Source organism: Xiphophorus maculatus, chromosome 3 (assembly GCF_002775205.1).
Source record: "Xiphophorus maculatus strain JP 163 A chromosome 3, X_maculatus-5.0-male, whole genome shotgun sequence".
Lineage (NCBI taxonomy): Eukaryota > Metazoa > Chordata > Actinopteri > Cyprinodontiformes > Poeciliidae > Xiphophorus > Xiphophorus maculatus.
The window spans coordinates 25,185,586-25,206,110 of NC_036445.1; the positions used below are offsets into that span (position 1 = coordinate 25,185,586).

At 43.9% G+C, this 20,525-nt stretch overlaps 1 protein-coding gene across 1 annotated transcript in view; it reads left to right on the forward strand.

The window, feature by feature from the left end:
- The first annotated feature begins 581 nt into the window (after window positions 1-581).
- tshz1 (teashirt zinc finger homeobox 1) overlaps window positions 582-20,525 on the forward strand; it is a 45,287-nt gene continuing 25,343 nt past the window's right edge. Inside the window, exons 1-2 of the mRNA XM_023330606.1 lie at window positions 582-1,086; window positions 1,306-1,950. Coding sequence (XP_023186374.1) covers window positions 1,911-1,950 — 40 coding nt within the window. The 5' untranslated portion in view covers window positions 582-1,086; window positions 1,306-1,910. The remainder of the gene's footprint in view (window positions 1,087-1,305; window positions 1,951-20,525) is intronic.

Below are 20,525 nucleotides of genomic sequence, written 5' to 3' on the forward strand. Positions count from 1 at the left end.
TTACTGCTTTAGATTTTTAGGGGTTCCATCTCATCCCCCCTACCTCGTCAAAACTTCCCAGTGATACAAAAGAATTTAGCAATCCGAAATTTCTTAGAACAATTTAAAACAAAGAAAAAGAATAAAAAACAAACACAGTTTATAAGCATAAGTCAGGTGATAACACAGCTGGCAGGACAAGATGAGAACACCTCCATGAATCTCCGGTAGCACCCCCCCCACCCCCAAGCACAATAAAGTTGTTCACCCCCACCCCCTGTCCAGACAGTGTTGTTGAGTTTGCTTGCGTCTATGGTTTTAAGAGATAAGTTTGAATGAGTTGCAACATTTATATATATATATATATATATATATATATATATATATATATATATATATATATATATATATATATATAAAATTCCTATTTTTTCGGGTGCCTCCCCCATTCTGTCTGCCCCTTTTCCAAACTTTCTGGACGCACCCCTGCCTGGATGTAAGTTTGGGTACCAAAAGACTTCCATTTGTCTCTAAAACGGAGGTTTAGTGTTTTTAAAGCAAGAGGAGACAGAGAAAGAGAGAGAGGGAGGGAAAGAGAGAGAGAGAGAGAGAGAAAACAAGACAATTAAAAAGATTGACAGGTAGGCTCCTCTGTCAGGGGTGACGCTTGCGGAGAGGGGAGGAGTAAAAACTGTAGCAGGAAAAGCCACTCGATGCGTCTGTCTATCAGTTGAGACTGTCTGAAACAGCTTCCAGATCCACCGCGTTTCCCCCATTTTTTCCCACCTCCTCTCCTTTCGGGAGAGCGACCTCGGATCAGTCCCCTGGAGTTTCCTTCTTCTTCTTCTTCTTTCTAAAAGACGCATACGGTTTCTTTTTTTCTCCTGTCGATGTGATCCGATCAGATCGGATCTGATCCGAGTGTTTTATTTTTTACATATATATATATATACAGATATATATATATATATTTTGGGGGTGGGGGGGGGGAGCGAAGCTCGGATGCGTCTCTTCACCGCATGAAGCTGAGATCCTTAAAATAAAGAAAAGCCACACCGACTCTGTCCGAGATGAGGCGTGGAAATTATTCGCACCACTCTTAAAAGCGTAAGTACGAGAGAAACGAGAGTGCATGTCTCAGTTTATTGTTCCCCTGTTTCTCTTTTCCCTTCTTCTTTTTCTCTCAAATGGGAGAGGAGGGGAAGGGAAAAGTCTCCGCCGGACGGCTGACGCTGGATCCGGGCTGAGGTGGTGTGCAGGGGACGGGGTTGACATGAACCCATCTTAACGCCTTGCTCTCTGTCTGCTTTCTTCCTTTCTTTTTAGGAGTCTGGGTAAAGAAAAGAAGGAAACGGGAGCAGGAGTGGAGACTGCTCCCTCACATCGGACCTTATTTGTTTGGTGAAATCACCTTTTTTTAAAAAAAAAAAAAAATAAATATATATATATATATATATAGTTTTGGCGTGCGTAAAAAGGCGCAGCAAAACTATCTCTCTCCCCCTCCCCTTCAACCGGGACTAGAGATTATTATAGGGGGATTTATTTTTTGCACACACAAAAAAAAGGAGTGAACTGAAAACTTATTTTTATTTTTTGGTGCTTTATTTTTGTTTCTTATTATTAACACTGTAATTGTTTAATTTTTTTTTTATTGCCGGCCAAGGAGAGAAATGAAGGAAGATGATATTTGATGGACACGGAGGTTTCGGGAGCTGGCCGAACCCTCAGTTTCGCTGAAGCCGACCACCAGCCATCATCCACATCCAGCAGAGAAACGAGAAGCCTGGCGCTTTTTTTTTTCTTTTTTTGAGCCTCAGAAAAGGGATGATTCCTCAAATCTGATCAGACTTTGACTCTTCTTTTTTTTTTAATACATAAATTAAATAAATATACCTGCATGAGAAGCTCCGTGGAAGGTGACGGTCACTATGCCGAGGAGAAAGCAGCAAGAGCCGCGGCGATCAGCAGGTACAGCCCGCTCCTTCCCTTCTAAACGTTTCCTCTTTCTGAAACATGTCACTTTTCATTTTTGTTTCCACGTTTTAGTAGGTTATCAGTTGTTTTTTTTTTTAAAAAATCAAACAAAAAAAAAAAAAAAAAGAAAACACAACACATTTCTAATCCTTCCGTCTTGTCACCCGTGACTCACATTAGTTTGGATAAAGTGACCCAAACTGCGCAAAAGACGCACGGATCCGGCCACTTTTTCTCCCGACTGGAAACTTTTAAGAATAGTGAGATAAACTAAATGGTATGTTGTTGTGGGGGTAAAAGCGGGGGAGGAGAGTTTAGAGGTTTTGAGAGTGAGTGAGTAATGATGAATAATTGACACAGAGAGTCGGTTTTTGCCCCCCCTCTCTCTCTCTCTTTTTGGTTTTATTAGAAGATTGCCATCCTTGATTTGATGCGTGATTGATCGCCTGTCATGTGGCACTCTTTGATCTGTTCATCCCCGATAAACATCAATAAATCCCCTCCGTGAAGACTGCAGCGTTGGCCAACCAGACCCACGTGAAGCCCTTCTGTTTTATCGTCATCATTATTATTATTATTGCATGCATTTTATTATTTATTTATTTTTTATTTAGGTCAAAACAATTCGATAAAGTTGGGAATTTAGTCTAAAAAAAGAGGGCCAGAAGCATCAGCTGGTTTATTTTGACGTGCATGTGTAAGCGTAGGACTACTAACTGAACCACAGAGTGAAATAATTTTGCTACAGTCGCTCTGTTCATGTGAATATTTGTAATTTGGGGGACAGAAACAACAACAAAAATATTAAAATAGAAAAGCAGTAGAAAAAGTATCAGTGTAAATCACTGAGGTGCGATCTCAGTTAACGCAACATTAGATGAATCTGAAGGTGGCACGTGTGTACAAAAATAAAAGAAAATAACATTGGAGTCTGTTGTGGTCGTGGTTCTGCACTTTGATGGCCACAGGTAGGAAAGATCTCCTGTGGCGTTGTGTTGGTGCTTCTAAGTGGAATCATTCTTTCTCTCCTGTGATTGGCCAGCACATTGTACAGTAGGGTGTATGCACTACGTCTATTTTTTATTTTTTTTTCTTTCCAGACACAAATAAGAAATTTCTCTTCCGGATTTATCCCACGCTCCCCTCTAGAGCAGATATACCCGTATGCTGTGATGTTTAGCAAAGTGACCAGCTGACAGAAGCAGTTATTGGGGAAAAAAGGACCCCACAAGGTTGACATGTACTAGTTTGGATTTGGATCTGAACCCCCCCACCACCACCAACCATCACCCCCACCCACCCCCTCTGCAGCCTTTAAACAAATGTAAATGAGTGACAGGGGCTTTTCTACCTCTGTGCTAATGAGGCTGAGCCTTTGAAGTTAGGCATTAACAACTGCAGCGAACAAAAGACAGTTACAGAATTTTAAAGAGATTTTTTTATTTTTTTTAATATGAGGTGCAGAGCAGGTCGAACGGGAGGCCCGGCTGCCGAGGACTTTGAACTCAGCGGGTTTTATCATTGTGATGATGTTGACGAGGAGGAGGAGGAGGAAGAGAGGGACTGTGAGATGGAGACGATTCTCCAACCGAACAGTCTTCCTGGAATCGCCGGGCCACACTGGGAAGCGGGGGGATTCGGATTTCCACTTCCAGGGCTCACTGTGCTTTTCCGTGCGTTTTTTTTTCGAGGGTTATGAAGAGGGAGGCGTACGTGACATGACACTGCCGTGACCTCCCCGCCCTCTTCTTTTCCTCACCTCGAAAACGCACACACAAACGCCACCGATCCAGCTGAGCGTCCGCCGGGAGCCGCGAACATCACGACTCGTGACGGTCGATCAAACGGAGGGTCTTCCTCCGTTCTCCCAGGAAAACGAGAGTCCAGATAAGGACTTCCACTTGTACTTCACACACACACCCCGACACTCCCACACACACACACACACACACGCACACACACACTCTGTAGTTTGGCCTGATGCTCTACTGGGAGCTGCCACTGACCTGTAGCTTCCTCCCTGTGTGCCACATCTCAAACTGCTATCAGTGGCGAAAATCACACGTCACATGATTTAAAGAAAGAAACAAACAAAAAAAGAGTTTCGGTGCCGATTTCTATAAATTTCACACCTACCTAAATAATATTATGTTGGTATTTACATACAGAAAAGATTTTTAACATTTTACTGTCAAGTTGATGAAACTTTTATGAGTAGATACATTTACTACACTATGTTTTTCTGCGTTTTCTCTACAACTCAAATATAGTTTCTTACTAAATATCAAATAACAAGAAATTTGCATCACTTTTTTTTTTTTTTTGAAGAAATCTATATTTTTTACAAAACTTTTTGAAACATTCAGGGTTTGTGTCTCAACGCCTTGGAGTTAAAGGAAGGCGACACAAACCAACATGTGGGGCCTTTCGTTTTCGCCGGATCCAGTCGCAGGTTTTTACCGAACGCATTCCGTTACCTCTGTGACCCTCCGATCCCGGAAGTGTCGTCCTCCTGCTCCGCGTGACACCTTGCGGCCGTCCCTCCTTCCCCTCCCCTCGGTCTTTCCCTCCCTCTCCGGCGAACCACTTTGTCTGTGAGGCGGCGAAGACGAGGGACGAGCGGAGGACGGAAAAAGGAGTGGCTCTGCCTTTCATCCGAGGCGGTTCTCGGAACGGCTCGGATCAGATAGTCGCTGCTTCGTCTTTTGAAACACGCTGGTTAATTATAAGACAGACAAGCGTGTGTGTAGGGGTGTGTGTGTGTGTTCAGCTTGGAGGGTGGATAAGGGGTGCTTGTGGTGCTGCTGAGACGGAGGGAAGTAGAGGGATCTGTGTGTGTGTGTGTGTTTGGAGGGGGGGGGGTGTTGTTGGATGTAAGGTTGCTTCCTGTTGGCTTCATTAGAGAGAGCCCTAATTATCTGCGGAGCTGATGGATTTGTGACAGGCCCTAACGATTAATGCTGACAAATTCAGTAAGGTGTCAAGTCCGCAGCTGCCTTGATGAAATCAAGTTGATATTATACAGTCCCCGTAGCCCCTAGTGCAGCACCGACTCAATTTACCAGTGCAGGTGACAAATGGACTTTGCTACCTGACTAATCACGTCAGGAGACAATGCCAGTTAATGACCTCGGCGTGCCCCCCACCCGTCTTTTACTCCCACCGTTCTCATAAGGTCGTAATAAGAGAACCCGGACCTGCTCCGACATGTCCCGACCCTTTTTCCTGTTTGCACGTTAGATACGATTTTGTTTTTTCTTTCTTTAAATGCCGCGTCGATTTCCACAAAAATTCCCCCCTCGAAAAGTTCCTCTAAATCGCCATCGTGGACGTTTTCCATATTTATTGATATTATTATTTGTCAATGACACGGCACAGGCCGCTTGGTGTATCAGCTCGCCAAAGCGATCCTAAGAGTTGTGTTTTATGTTGTTGTTTTTTTTTTTCTTAAAGTTCTAGACATCCTGTGGGGGAGCGTTTACGTTTTTCACATGTGTTGCTTGTAAATCAAAACAGTTTCCATGTTCTTCAGCTGAACACACACACGCACAAGCTCCCTCTCTCCAGCCAGCTCGCTGAAGGCCTCCGGTTTATTCCGACCCGGAGAATCGCAGTGCCCAGGGATTAATGATTTTGCATGTTCGGGGCGGATCAGATTACATGGCGACCTTTGTGCTCCCGGTTGACGACGCTGTTATGTTATAGTCCTCCCCTCAAAATAATCAGCAGGTAGAGATTTATGCCCACCCACCCTATACACACACACACACACCACCTTTCTGATTTAATCCCTCTAAATACCTGTTTTTGTTTAGCTTTTTTTTTTATTTGACCAACTACTTCCTGTAACCATCTGAAAAGGAATCTGCAGGGACTTACAATTTCAAAGGCTTCACAGTGTCTGAGTCAACTGTTGGTGTTTGAGTTATGCCAGAATTAAAAAAAAGAGAGGAAAAGTGTGCGCATATGTGGGGGTGTGTGTGAAAGAAGCAGAAACAGCCGAGACCACGAGTGTGTGTGCCTCAGTGCTGACCGGTGTCAGCTTTCCTGGAATGAATAACTCAAACGAGCGCAGCGGTGACCACGCCAACTTAGTCATCCTCTTTAGCACGGCCAGCCTTCGCTTCTCATCCTCGCCCTCCCCCCTCCTGCCTCCAACCACCACTACCACCGCCGCCGCCGCCGCCTCATTGGAGCAGGAAAACGAGCTGGAACAGGGTCAGGGTTTTTTTCTCGTCTAGCATATTTTTAGCCATTTCCTATCAAAAGCCTTGAAAAAACTGGGAGCACCTATTGATCCCCCTGCTGCCTGTTCTGTTTGTAGGCTTCCGGTACCCTCTGAGTGTATACGTGGGTGGGCGTGTGTGTGTGTGTGTGTGTGTTTGGCACAGCGAGAGCTTGCGGCGCTGTAGTTAGCAGGTGGGCTTCAGCTGACCTGGTCAATAGCCTTTTTTTTTTTTTTTTTTTTGCTCCTGCACCGGCCTCTGAAAACGATAGTTTAAATTTACATCTGGGATTCTGGGAGGTCGGAGGTCAAACACGCTCAGCTTGCTCCTTTTTAATGCCTCAAGTAACCACATGTGCCTTTGCAAGCCGTGGACTAGAATGAGATCATGGCTGTGTGTCAACCTTGAGTAAAATTATCACAGTATCACAGCACTTACACAAAGATTTTATTTGAAGCAAATTGTTTTTACACCTGCTTAAATAATATAACATAGTGCTTATTAAAGTCATAATATAATACACTCATTGTTACCTTGATGTTTAAAGGCCACAGGCCTGCATTCCGCTGCTTTACAGATATGTAGCTCGTGTCTTGTCGGATGTTAGCAGAAGTGACAAACGACGGATTCTTTCCCACCAAATATGGTTCCGTTGTCGCCTCCTTTCGACAACGGAAAGGAGGCGATTACTGCTCCGTCCAGTTCGAGGAAAACTTCACGCTGACATCTCATTAGCAGGATTTTGAACTTTAGGAATGACGTAATGGAAAAATCAAAGCTAACTTTCTAGAACCTCGCTTTTAGTTGATAACAGGCCACTTCAGTTAACATTTGTCGGAGCTTTTCTTGTTAGCAAACCACTAAATTAAGGCTATTACATGCAGCGCGGCTACTAGCGAAAGATTTCAAGAACATTGCCTTGGCGAATGGTGATCAGCTTTCAGATGTATCTCAGAGGCGGCATTTATAGCAAATGTGTGGCCTTCATTGCCACAAAGTTCACCCTGTTTATGTGTAATTACACTTAAATGATGCATTGTTCTTTAGTCCTTCCAATCCCAATTGTTGCAGATAAAATGTCATATAATGTGTGACATTTTATCACACTTTTCTGTGAGGCAGCTGATCTTGTAGATTCAAAGAAAAAAAAAAAGGGGGGGGGAGTCAACGATGCAGTTTTGTTGCTATCTTCACCCATCCCAAGCTTTTAAACCTCAGAGGACTTTTCAATTCATCATCCAAAGATGGAGGATGACACAACTGGAAACCTACAGAGACAGGGAGAAAACTCCTGCACTTCCTCCTCGAAGTTATGGCATGTTGAAAAATGTTAGTGATTTTTCACAAACTTTATTTTATCGGTAATCGGCCCGTGTCTCACTCTAAGGCTTGCTTTTTTCATTCTAACCCAAAGTCAGCATAGATAAATAATCAAACGGGAAAAACAGCTAATCTTGAGGTTTCTCCGTTCACTTTAGTTTTCACTTTTTCATCTTAACACCAGATTTTGTCTTTTTTTCTTTTTCTATTCCTTTACAATTCTTTTTCGGGGTGTTCTCACTAAAAATCCTTTCCCCCCCCGGGCGGGCACGCTCCCGCCACCGCTCGCAGTCTGTTGCCCCTCGCCGCACTTTAAAAACACACATGCACACCGTGAACCATAAACACCGTCAGACACTCGCACACTCACAGACACACACCTATACCTAGTGCTTAAGTGCAGCCAGCATGTCTCTGTGGGAGGTCATAATGGAGGTGGCTTAGTATGATGGGAAATCATATCATTAAAGCAGCCAGATGTGCTTTGTTGCCTGCCTTGCAGCACATAAAAACAGCAGCAAGTCATGGGATCTGAAAAGGAAAAAAGAAAAAAAAAGAAAAGAAATCCAAGTCTGAGAAAATCAAGTCTGAAACAGATAGAAAGCAGCCCTCTGGGACTGGGGTTGACAAGCAGTCTTACTGCTGACTGCCGTAGAAAAACAATTTCCACCCAAATAAAGTATTTTTTTCCCCTCTTTCCGTTTTTTAAAAATATTGCAGCAGCAGAAACAAACTCTTCTCTGAACTTTTTTTGTTTTTTTTTGTTGAGAAATCCCGATAAGGAGTGAAAAAAAAAGCTTTGATAAATTGCTTCCTGTCACTGTTATCAGCTCTCCATGAAGTGTGCTTAATTACGATGTAATAGTGGTGTTGTGCTGAGTAATTACATTTTGTTAAGGGTCCACAGCGGGGATGTAAGACTTAAGAGCTCATTAATAGAAAACTGTTGATATGTTTTTTTTTTTTCTTTCCTTCCTCGTCTGGCACATAGTTGGAGATATGAGGAAGATAAGAGGGGAAATGTTCGCGAGAACTAGTCATGCAACATTTAAGGCTCAAAAATTGATATCTCAAATTTTCTTAAGTAAAGTATTACATTAGCTGTGGGTAAATTTGCTTTCTTGATCAGCGCCGTGCCTCCTCAAGAGGCTGCGAGAAAGTCTGCCAGAGCCAAATTTAACATGTTACTACTATCAATAAAAGATGAGCAATTACAGAATATTTTGTCTAATAAGTATCTGAGTTCCTCGGCGCTTGAAAAAAGCCCGGAAAAACCCCCCCCAAAAAACATGTAGCTTACCCACTCATTACATCAGTTAGCAGGGGGAGTGAGAGGCAGCCCTTTGATGCCAACAAACAAACAAGACAAACGAGACGGGGCCCTCTACAGAAGAACCAAAGCCCTATCCAGGGACACCATACCCCTGTTTACCCCTCCCTTCCCCCACTTCTTCTTCTTCTTCTTCTTCTACTTCGGATCCTCCTCACATCTCTGCCTCTCCATCTTTTTCACGTGTCTCCCGTTTCGTAGCGCTCCCTCTCCGCGTTCTTTCGCGCTTTCCTGCCTCTCATGCGCCTTTCTCTTCCCTCGGAACCAAAGAGAAACTTTACTTTTGAGCTTTTCGTTTACGGCAAAACACTTCCCGTTCCCTCCTGTGTCTCATCAGGCAGAAGTCGAGGCGAGATAGAGAGGGAGTTTCCGCTGGGCGGTCTTTTGAGTTTTAAGCTGCTTTTCCCTGCAAATAACAGATTATCCAAGCAATGTTTTGGTAACACTAAGCGATGAGTAAAATCTGGTTTTCATGATGTCAAGGTGCTCGGGAGTACCGGCTAAATGACGATCTTGGTGTGGTGTTTTTGTTTTTGTTTTTGTTTTTGTTTTTGCGTGGGAAGGAGGAGTGGTGGGGTGAGGCTTTTAGGAAGGATATTTAAGCTGACAGATGAACGGGACGATGGACAAATTCTTCCACAACAGCTGCGACTGCCGCCATTATCCTGACAGGTGTCAATTAAGAATTACTGCCTGGCCGGCCGAGCGCCCCTCCGGACTCACTCACACGTCCCTCCGTCCCTCTAGTGCGCCACCCCACCCCCTTTCCTAGGTCCAGCTGTCGACTTGTGAGAGAAATAACACTCGGATTCTCAGTTTCCCCATCTCTTGATCGATGGTAGCACCCAGGATCACGATTATTGTACATCTGTTGACGACCAGGGTGCTGGTATTACTGCTTGCTAAATACTTCCTGCTTTGCAACCTAAATAGACAGAACTGGTGACCCAAGAAGCAGTACCTTGCCTTACACCAGCTATTTTGAATATAAATCTTTCAGCTCTCTCAGACATGGCGGTTTAACAAGCCTCATTTCATCTCTGGTTGTGCTTGTATGAGTGCTTGGATCCATTTCGTGCATGATATGTGCTGCACTTGCCTTGCAAAGTACCGTCTACAGACTTACTGATTTGAGTTGTTGGTTCCCCCTCTGTTCACTGGCTTTCATCGAACAAGTTGATGGACATGCTTTTGCAAACTTTTTGCACATCTTGATGGCTCACTTTGGCAAAGCTACCAACTGACAAATGTGCTGTTGAGTATCGACAGCAAAGATGCTTCAATCAAGCCTTTTCCCTGCGACACCTATTGTGGTCTAACTTTGTAACCCTTAAAAGAGAAAAAATACACCACAGGTTCTTTGAAAGAGGCTAATATTTTTAATCCAATAGTGAGTTAAAGTATGGTAGGTATTTCCACATTTGATCTGTTGATCTTCAATAAACAGAAAATCTGTCTGATTCCGACGTCTGGTCGAGTGATCGGTGAATTTCTAGTCAACTGTCTCATGGTTTTACTACAAGAAAGTGAAACGCTAATTTATTTGGCATCTGCCTACCCACTTGTCTCAGTTTATGAGGGTCTTTAGTATGCAGTTGTACTTTTTTCTTTGATTGGAAAGCTTAGCGGAAATGGTTAAGTCAGCGGGACATTGATTCCTGCAGGCATGAGGAATAAAGAGGGAGAGCCTATATTTTCTACATACAGTATGGAATTTACCATCATGTTTACTGATTCTATGGTGATGTGTCATGCCGTTGACTCTGTACTTATTGCTCAGACTCTGTAATGAATGCAGTTTTCACTGCTGCCGCAGAGTAAACACGGGGAAGGCTTCAATCGGCTGAAGGAGGAAGCAAAAACAGCAACGCTTAAAAAGCAACATGAGAGTGAGCGAGTAAAAAAAAAAAAAAAAAAAAAAGCTCCCCAGGAACACACAGATGGATTTGCATGTTCACTTGGGAGTTAGACTTTTGGATTTTTTTTTTCTCCCTAGAAATCATTTGCCAAAAAAAATAACCGGGGAAGATAATATCACTGTTTTGTGTGTGTGTGTGTGTGTGTGTTTTCCTGCTTCTGCTTTATTTGCATATCACTTGTTTTAAATAAGAAAAACCCTCTGAGAGATTTCTCTCTCTCTCTATATATATATTTTTTCCTTTAGCTACGGTCGTTTTCATCATGACAAAACTATCATCTCTCCCGGCCTTTTCTCCCACCTTCTCTCCCCTCCTCACCTCTTCTTCTCCTCTTTTTATTTCATGCCTTCCTCAGGCCTGCCTCCATTCAGTCTCACTCCAGCATTATGCCGCTCCGAGCGATTATCAAACCTGAGAATATTTTTTTTTTCCCATCCCCATGCAAATCACCTCACCGTGTTCTCTTATCTGCCCCCGCCCCACCCCAGCCAACCCCCTTCCGAACCGTTTTGTGTAATCAAAGTAAACGGCAGCTAAAGCGAAAAGGGAAACGCTCTTTGTGGAGATGGATGGAGGGATTAAATATTAACCGGATGCAGCCGACTTAAGGCGAGTGTTTTACATAGCTGCTCCCGCCACGGATGCCGCACATTGATCCCCCCTCCGCCACCTCCTCCACTCAACCCCCTCGCCCCACCTCACCCCACTTCCCTTCGCCCCGGTGCCTTTACTTGTTTGGCCGCCTGCCGTTAATTTTTCACCATCAACTCGCCGGCTGGGTCTGGAGAACAGAAACGGAGCGGGTGGAGGAGAGGGAGGCCAACGAATGGTTCAGCCATCATCCACCCTCGCTCCCTCCCCACCCCCACCCCCACCACCCACTCCTCTGCTTTTAACAGGGGCAGGTGAGATGGATGATAGCAATTTGAAATTTTGTTTGTGCGTGTGATCATGGAGATTGTTTTCTGTATTACCATGGTGTAACAATTCCAGTGATTAATTGAGGCGAATGCCGGGTTCTGACTGGCTGAATGGGGCTTGGGATATTTGTATGTGCACTTGTGGAGGGGTGTGTGTGTGTGTGTGTGTGGTGGCTTTCAGAATGTCCACCATCCTGCAATCCTGACTCGTGAATGTAGTGTTTATCAGCTGACCTTGGCTACTCCCGGCCAAAAAAAACAAAAAGAAATCGGCCCATACAAACAGCGGATCCAGCCTGCCACACACTGCCCCTTCTGTCATATCGCTTCCTTCATTTCCTCCTTCCTCCTCTGCTCCAGCTGTCATTAAAAGTAGCAAAATCAAACCACTCAAGTCCAACTTTTTTTACACCAAAAAAAAGGGGGGATGCGGGGGAAAGACTAAACAAAAACAAAATGGCCACAGTGGCTTCATTATTTGCGCTTAAAGGACATCAGAGGTAGGAATGCTCCTCCAGCGGCGGCGGCGCTGCGGGTTCGCTCTCTGTTGTTTACATGTGTACAGCAATATCCTGTGGGTTACAGAGGCAGCTTGTTAACGAGGGAGGGAGAGGGGGCTCCGACCAGACCCGGTTCATCCCACCCGGCCCCCCGCCCCCAACACTCATCTCAGGCCAAATACACAGACACTCACAAACACGTACGTACACAAAGTTGTTACACCGGTGCTGGTGACAGCACAGTGAAGGCCCAATGGCATTTATAAATGTGTCCACCCTGCAGCAGAGAGAGACCCCCACCGCCAGCGGTCCCCTGTCCCTCCCTGCCTCTCCTGCATGCACCCTCCAGCCGGCGCACTCGTCTGACGAGGTCGTGGGCAGGTCGTGACCCCCAGGTGGCCGCAGTCTGGTCTACGCGGGTCCTTGTTTGCTCTCTTTTGTTGTTTCTCTGCCCTGCCGCAGAAATCCGGTGAAATTCCAGTTCAGACGGTCCTTCTAAAAAAAAATAATGTTAAAAAAAATATATATATAACACCTTTGTTTGACAGCTGGGAGGTTTCTGCATGCTGGTAATTCAACAGTTTTCATGCCACAAAACAGTGTAGTTTTTCTCCTTTATTTCCACAGAAAGTACCACAGTGTGGCTCTTCCTTAAATGCGTTTTACCGTACGTGTAATGGGGTACCACAATATTTCTCGTCTAAGCAATACTCATCTAGTGAAGCTTTTATCTGCATGAAAGTTTAGGCTATTATTATGAAACGTGTTATGTTCTGTATTTAACAACTCTTATTTTGATGTGAGAAAGGAAGGAGTTCTTGAGTTGCTCCTTTATGTTGCTAAAGGCAATAAATGATTATCGTTTTTAGACCAGTTCTTCTGATCCTTACATAATTGGCTGTTTGGTCGTTTTTAATAAGTTTGGATCACATTTGGTAATCTGTAGTTCAAAACAAATCAAATACAAAGTTTTAGTTTGATTTGAAAGGTGAAGTAAGGTGGTATGGCTGGATGGCTGGTGCTTTCAACCTGGGACACTTTATTTTGAAGTAAATAGCTCTACATATACTCTGGAAAAACTGAGAAAAATCTTTGTTTACTTGAGGTGGCAGGAATGTAGTTTGTTCCGGCCAGGACATTTTATACTTCACAACAAACTCAAGGACAGAACTCCTGGGAAGACCTTCCCACGGTAAAGCGAGAATAAAAACATCACTCCTTTTCTCTTTTTTTGTACGACCAAACCCATTTGAAATTTTCTGACCAATCACAGAACAGTTCTCTGATGCCAACGGAGAAAAACGTTCTGCCCAGCTGATGTGTCGAGAACAAGCACAACCAAGCACTAGGTTTCTCGGTCAATTCGTGCGGCGTATGTGTTTTAAGACAGGAAGAAGTTCTTGAGTTGCCCTGTTGCATTGCTCGTCGTGAGCGGCAACACAACAGGGCAACCTTCGGAATTCTGAAGACAAAAGAATTGCTGGCAAAATGAAGAGACAAGACACAAACGAGTTGTAAGCACTGTGAGGATAGACTGGCTAATTGTTAAGTGCTAACAATGCTAAAGTTAGCATCTACATCTTAGGTGACTATTAATTGTCAGACTAAAGGGTTGTTTCCCAGTTTTTAATGGGTCTGGATTGCATATGATCATCTTTAGGTCAGTATCTGAGACATTTAACTTGAACTTGTAAATTCCACAGTAAATACAGTTTTGATTTCCTGAATGCTTTATTCAGTTTAGGAAAACACAAAAACAGAGAGTTTTCGCATACATCTTTCATCTTTTTGGCATTTGGGACTTATGAGAAAATTACACAGGCTAGTAAAAAAAGACTAATATTGCACACTGATTACAGATTCTTTAAAAGACACTTTATTCTCACTATCATGTATCGTCCTCTACACCCCCATGTTACTAGCTACCGGTAACTCCCCCTCTGTCAGATCACAAACTTCTCCTGCCTCGCTATTCTGTATCCTTCCTAGAGCTCTCCTCCCTGTCTTTTCTGTGTCTCTGTCTCTTTTGCACGCCTTCAGTAAAAGTAGCCCTGGTCCCCATAGCAACACATGGTGAACTCTTACTCATTACCCTGTGTATGCAAGCTGCTGAATGGCATGAATCCTGCTCCTCATTGCTGTAATTTTATGCCAATGGGACTGTCATGATTTTATTTTCCCCTTTTTTGTTTTCCCCTTTTTCTCGTACTCTCTCTCTCCCACCTGACCACCTTGAGCAGAAAATGACGGAAATATTTAATCTCCAAAATGTTAGGTCAGTCGGTTTAGTGGATGCCATCCGTCCTTCGTGCTTCCTTTTCTTTCCTTCTTTTTTTTTCCTTTTCTTCTCGTCTTTTGACCGTTAAAGCTCCTGTGTGCTGATAACAGGTCAGCCGTTGAGGGCGAAACAAGAGGGTGAGGGAGGAGTGGTGAAAAGTGAAAGGGATACAGATGAAGGGAGGGCAGGCGAGGAGGGTGAAGAATCAGGATGTGATTATTGAGAGTAAGAAAGTGTGTAAGCAAGATGGGAGGGAGAAAAAAAGAAAAAGGGAAAGATTTTCTTTATGTTGGCTCACCCGTAGCGTAGGCGGTGCACGGAGTGGAAGAGGTCAATAGGATGCCGTGATAGGCTAATCTGCCAGGAAAGGGAGGGTTAGGGCAGGCCTCACGGGAGCAGCTCATTGGCTAGATTCATTTGCCCCTGTGAAATAAAATCTCACTGTGTCTTTGTGTTGCTTTCTTTCTCTCTCTTTCGCTCTCTCTCTCTCTCTTTCACCGCTCCAAGATTGATAGTGGAGGCATTTTGCTCTGAAAAGTTCCTTCTCGAGTGTGTGAATATTTAGCCGCTCACGTACATATCCCGTATCTGCTCGTTTGGCTGTGTGTGTGGCATACTTTTCTCAGTCCATCCCAGTTCCTGTGGGAGCGCGAGTGTGTGTCTGTGGGCGTGTACGCTCGACATTTCCAGAGCTCTGTGAGTGTGCGTGTGTGTGTGCTTCCCCTATTCCAGTCAGACACATGGATGACAGATGACCCAGTGGGAGACACCAGCCATCCTGCCCAACCGGAATCTCTCCACACTCCCTCCAGCCCCCCCTCCACCCTCTGCCCTCCTCCCTTTTGCCTATTAAAAAGTGTGCTCTTTGTTTACTTCCTCGGCTTTTTGCCATAAATCCCGGATCCACCTCCTATGTGGCGCTGCCCTCTTTTCCTCAGGTTATGGCTTTGAACGCGATCATAATGGGCTGCGTCACGGCGACTGTGTGTGCGTGCAAGAGGGAACAAACCAGCCGCAACCTGTCTACGTGCGAGCTCGTCTGTCGTTTTGTGTGTGTGTGTGTGGAGGGGGGCTCAGTGGACCAGAGGAAACCTAAATCCTTATATATAAAAAGGCCGTGCACTCAGCCCGGGCCGAGGGAATGGAGGGAGGGGAGAAGAAAGAAGGGGGACAGAATCCGAAGGAGAGAGGGAGAGGGAGAAGGGGAAAAAAGTTGATTTCCTTTTTCAGCAGAGCCATATATCACCGGGCCTCCCAGCTGCAGTGTCACAAGCTGACAGAATGACATGTGTCATTTATCAAAGGGGCCAGGCGGGGGCCTTGGGAAACGTGCACCACAAAGCCTGAGAGAGTTCATTCCAACACTCAACCCTCCCTTTTTCCTTCCCTCCCCTCATCTCCACTCCTTTAGCCCGCCCCCACTGTTCACTCTCCTCCTCGTTCACCCTCTCCCCCCCTCTCGACATCACCACCCACCCACTCGCTTCGCCTGGTGCTGGAAAAAAAAAAGGGCCCTGTAATATTTGCTGTCTTCACAGCAGCTGTGTCTCTGTGTGTATGCAGGGCTACCCCCACTGAGTTCAGAGCTGGGCTGCACCTTAGAGCCAAACTCTGCTCAACTTTGAGGCAGAGAAAAAGAGACGGGAAGAGGATCTTTGGTCGGTTAAGCGAGCGCTCATAAACACCTCGACCTGATGCACTAAATATCTTTCTGAAGCTGTTATAAATAAAAGCAATTACAGTGGGTTGCAAAAGTATTTATACCCCTTAAAATTCCTAAACGTTTGTTAGATTTGTAACCAAAACAACGTGTTTCGGTGCATTTTGCTGGTATTTTATGACAGATCAAAGTACATTAGTGCATAATTGTAACCTGGCCATCGCCTATTCCACCCAGTTCTAATCTCACTTCACAGCTCAGTCTGGGCTTTTTCCCGTTGAAGTGGATTCCTCTGGTAAAATTTCTACCGGGCCAACCAGCGAACAGAAGCAGTTGTGAACGATGTTGATTTTCTGCGCTGTTTTAGAATTGTAATCTGCCTGTAGTTTTAGCAATTCCAGCAAAGGAAGTGAATGAATATGATCAGTCCATGTTGGCCACATTTCCAAATATTGAATTAACATCAGCAGCCATTCGTTCAGCTGGGCTCTTCTCTCCCTTCAGTGGAGGTTGGTTGTTTACAGCGCAGGCAGTTTTTGGTAAGCTTCATAGCGTCAAATTGGCGCAGTGCATATGTCATGGGCAAATGTTAGCGATTGGGTAAGAAAATATTTTTGAAGTCTGGCATGCATTTGTATTCGTCTATCCTCAGCCAGTGTTTTGGACCACTTGTCTCTACCAGGTCTGCACACCTAGAGATGCAAAACAGCTTAACATCAATCAGATTGGTTGGCATTCATGAAGTTCAATGTTCAAGTCTTGCTATAGGTTTATATTTTACGTCTGGACATTGACATTCTAACACATGAATGTGCTTTTGAATGCTTAGGTTTATTCTTCTGCTAAAAGGTGAACCTCCACCTCAGGCTCAAGTCTTCCGTGATCCAGGATTTTCCGCCCTGTTGTTAACACTATCTCTGACCAGCTTGGGCCGCAATGTAATTTGCACAGCTATCAGTCATGTTGGCCAAAAAGTTCTGACCGGAACGTCTTCTTCCCACATGCTTTGTGGAAAACGGAACTCCTTATTTTGCTTTCTTGTTGCTGCTACTACTAGTTGTTTTGGCAACCAGATTTTTATATCTCTTCCAAAAGTTACTAAGGGCCTCTTGACTACTTCTCTCCTTAATGCTCTCCTTGCCAGTGGAAGTTGATGTCCAGGTTTTCAGACCTTGTTTTCACGATTCTGTGTTTTTCTCTGCTAAACCTGAGTCCCTCAAAGAACAGCTGGACTCATACTGAGATTAAATTTCACAGAAATGTGCTCTATTTACTAACCAGTTGACTTCTAATTGGGGTAAATGGGATTGAATACAAACACAAGTTACACTAAGAAAATACTTTTTTTTTCATTTCTTTCTACTCCAAAATTAAGAGCTGCTTTGTGTTTGTCTAGCACATAAATTCTCCCCCCAAAATACATTGAAATTTGTGGCTTTTAACATGACAAATAGTTGATACTTTTACATGGCTGTATACCAAAGCATTGATCTTAGCGCTCTGGCTGTTTCAGTTGTGGTTTCAGACTGTTTAAAAGAATCGCCGTTTGCATCCATCAGCCAAGAGTTACACACTGCAACTTAGAACAAAGTTACAAGAGTTTTTTTTTTGTTTTGTTTTTTCCCTGAGAGGCTGCAGCTTTCATGGTGTGTTAGATACCGCAGCCCCTGATTTAACAGCCCATTACGTCAATGAGCAGAGGAATGCATTTTGTATACAATGTGCCACATACAATATAAAGCAGCGTCAGTCCAGTCGTGGCATGTCTGTCTACCAGCCATTTTTTTTCCCTCCTCTTCTTCTTCTTCTTTTTTGCCGACGTCTTACCTCAGCGCACCGACTCCAAACCCGACTTCCTCTCATCCATCATCGGCTCACCTTTTATCCCGGGCCTTCATCCACCCCCACACCCGGCCTCAGCTGGGGTAGACTCCATTCTGGCCACTTCCTGAATGAATGACTTAACCTACCTGTATGCCCTTCACCACCATGAGCTCCCCCTTTGTTTGTTAATAGGCCTTGTTGTCGTTTCTGTTCTCTCTAATGTTGCTTCTTCCTTCACGGAAATATTCTTTGTGAATGTTGTCACCAGGTATGGGCATTATTTATTTATTTATTTAAAAAAAAAAAGATTTTAAGCATTGCTCAAAGCATACATACTGTTTTGCCATCTGTCTAGACGGGCTTGTGATGCTTTCTGATTAATTTTTAACCACGCTCACATGGCGTAATGTCACAACATACACCTTTTTTCTTTTCACTGAAATTGCAACACATAGCAGACTGCGATAAATAACTAGATAATTACTTGAATAGAAAGTTCAGAAGGTGACAGTAAGATTGCAGAATCAACACCTCTACAGGCTGGCTTTGTTAATAATCTATAGGGGTGTGTTAAGATTTTGTGGAACAGTAGGAAAAAAGCACCGTATTTGTTGTCAAAGTAAAGACTCCCTTGCTAAGCTGCTGTTAGCATTTGTCTTTGTCTTGTGACGCAAGTTTAAACAACCATCATGTGCTTTAATCTTGTCACATTGTGTAACTTTGAGATTCTTTTTTTGAGGGAAAAAAGGAAGCATTTGTTGATTTGGTGCCATGCTGACGGAGTCAGGTAATCAAGACATAGTCAGGCTAGCTAGCACATAGTCTGTGCAACGTTCAAAATGCTTATTTGGGAGCATTTAGAGAATTGAGTTAAAAATTGACATGGTGGCAGAATGATTGGCAAGAGATGACATAAGCACCAAGACTACCATGACTTTCTAACCCGAGCTGCTAACAGTGGAAAAGTTTGTTGTTCGCTTAGAGCTTTCTGCTAGCATTCAACAAAAGGGATATTTTGCTGTTTTTATTGGGTTTGAACTGCATTTAATAACTGCAAACTCAAGTAGATGATTTTTGGATGATTTTTGCACTGAAAAGAAATTCTTCAAGTCGCAGTTGTAGTTTTATGTTACTTGTGTTTGTGAAAACGGATAAACAGGAATTTCAATCCACTCAACTTTGTTTTTAATCATCCTCTGCCACATACATTTCTCCTTTATGTCGAAGATGTCGAAACTGTAAAGTTTGCTTTGGCTCCTTCTTCTTTTTGCTTGACCTTCATCCATCCATTGCCTTAACATTTCCAGAATTTAGATGCTGCCTCATGTTGACATTTTTTGGGGGGGGTTAGCTTGTGCTTCTTTCTTATTTTTTATTTTTTTCAGTCTCTTGACAGCTGCTGAACTATTTTGGTTAGAGTTTGTTTGAAGTTTTGTCACTAAGTAATACATTAAAGTCTTTTCACTTGGCTGAAAAAAAGCTGCACATTTGAAAGCTTAAGCCGCTTGTTACACCAAAATAGTGGAGTGACTGTTTACACCTGTGCATTACACATACTGCAGTAATTCTCCTGAACAGAAGGGGTCGCTGTTGAGGGCCCCACTACTGCTACACATAAGTAACTTTATCAGAAGAAGAGTCAGCAGGACGCAATCTCTACATTAAAACATACGTCAGAAATGCAAACTTATCTTTGCACTTCCGACATCAAATGTGAAAATCAAAATCGTTTCTACTGGGAACCTTAATCCACAATAGTACAGCTAACTTAAGCTGTTATACTTATATTTTAAATAAATCACAAGTTGTACAGCTTTTACCGGGATTATTACCACAAACATCTTGCAGCGACTTTCAGTATTGAATGCAGGGACATTTCTAAAGGTTAAGAAGAAGAACAATCAATGCAGCATGAACAGTCAGGGTGGGGGGCTTCCGATACAAACCGTCGAGATGCAGCTTGCAGGAATTCGTCCCCCCTTCCTCCCTTTTTATGCTACCTTGTGATGGCAATTGCAAACATTTATTCATCTCTAAACAGAAAGCACATCGTTTTGCGGTGCAGACAGCCTCATCCTGGCAGACCAGACAGCCTCAAGAAAAGCAGAGGAGCTCTCTCTGGGTGGAATTCTCCATTTAATTATTCAAAATCTAACACGGCGCAGATCGAGGTAGAGGAGGGGAGACAGGGAAAGTGAATGAGAGGTGAGAAAGAAGAAGAAGAAGAGGTGGGGGGCACCCTACTGACAGTATGACGCTTCTTTGCTCTCTCTGTGGGGGTTAAAAGACATGGTTGATCATTAAGGGGAATATTCAGCAGCTGCGTCACCGAGGAGTGACCCTTCAAACAGGTCGCGGATAGTTTGCTCTTTAGACACTTCCTCCCTTCCCCCCACTGTTCCTCTTTGCGTGCTGTAGAAGGTGTTTCCACTCGCACTGTGACAGATTTGAGGTCTTCGCTCGGTAACCAGCATTCAGACGCAAGTTGATTTCATGACTCAATTCTGGTTGTATGAGCAATCACCTAAAGTCATCTGCATTAATGTTGGTAGATTCTTTGTTTTGGCTCAACGTATTCATCCTCATCTCCGC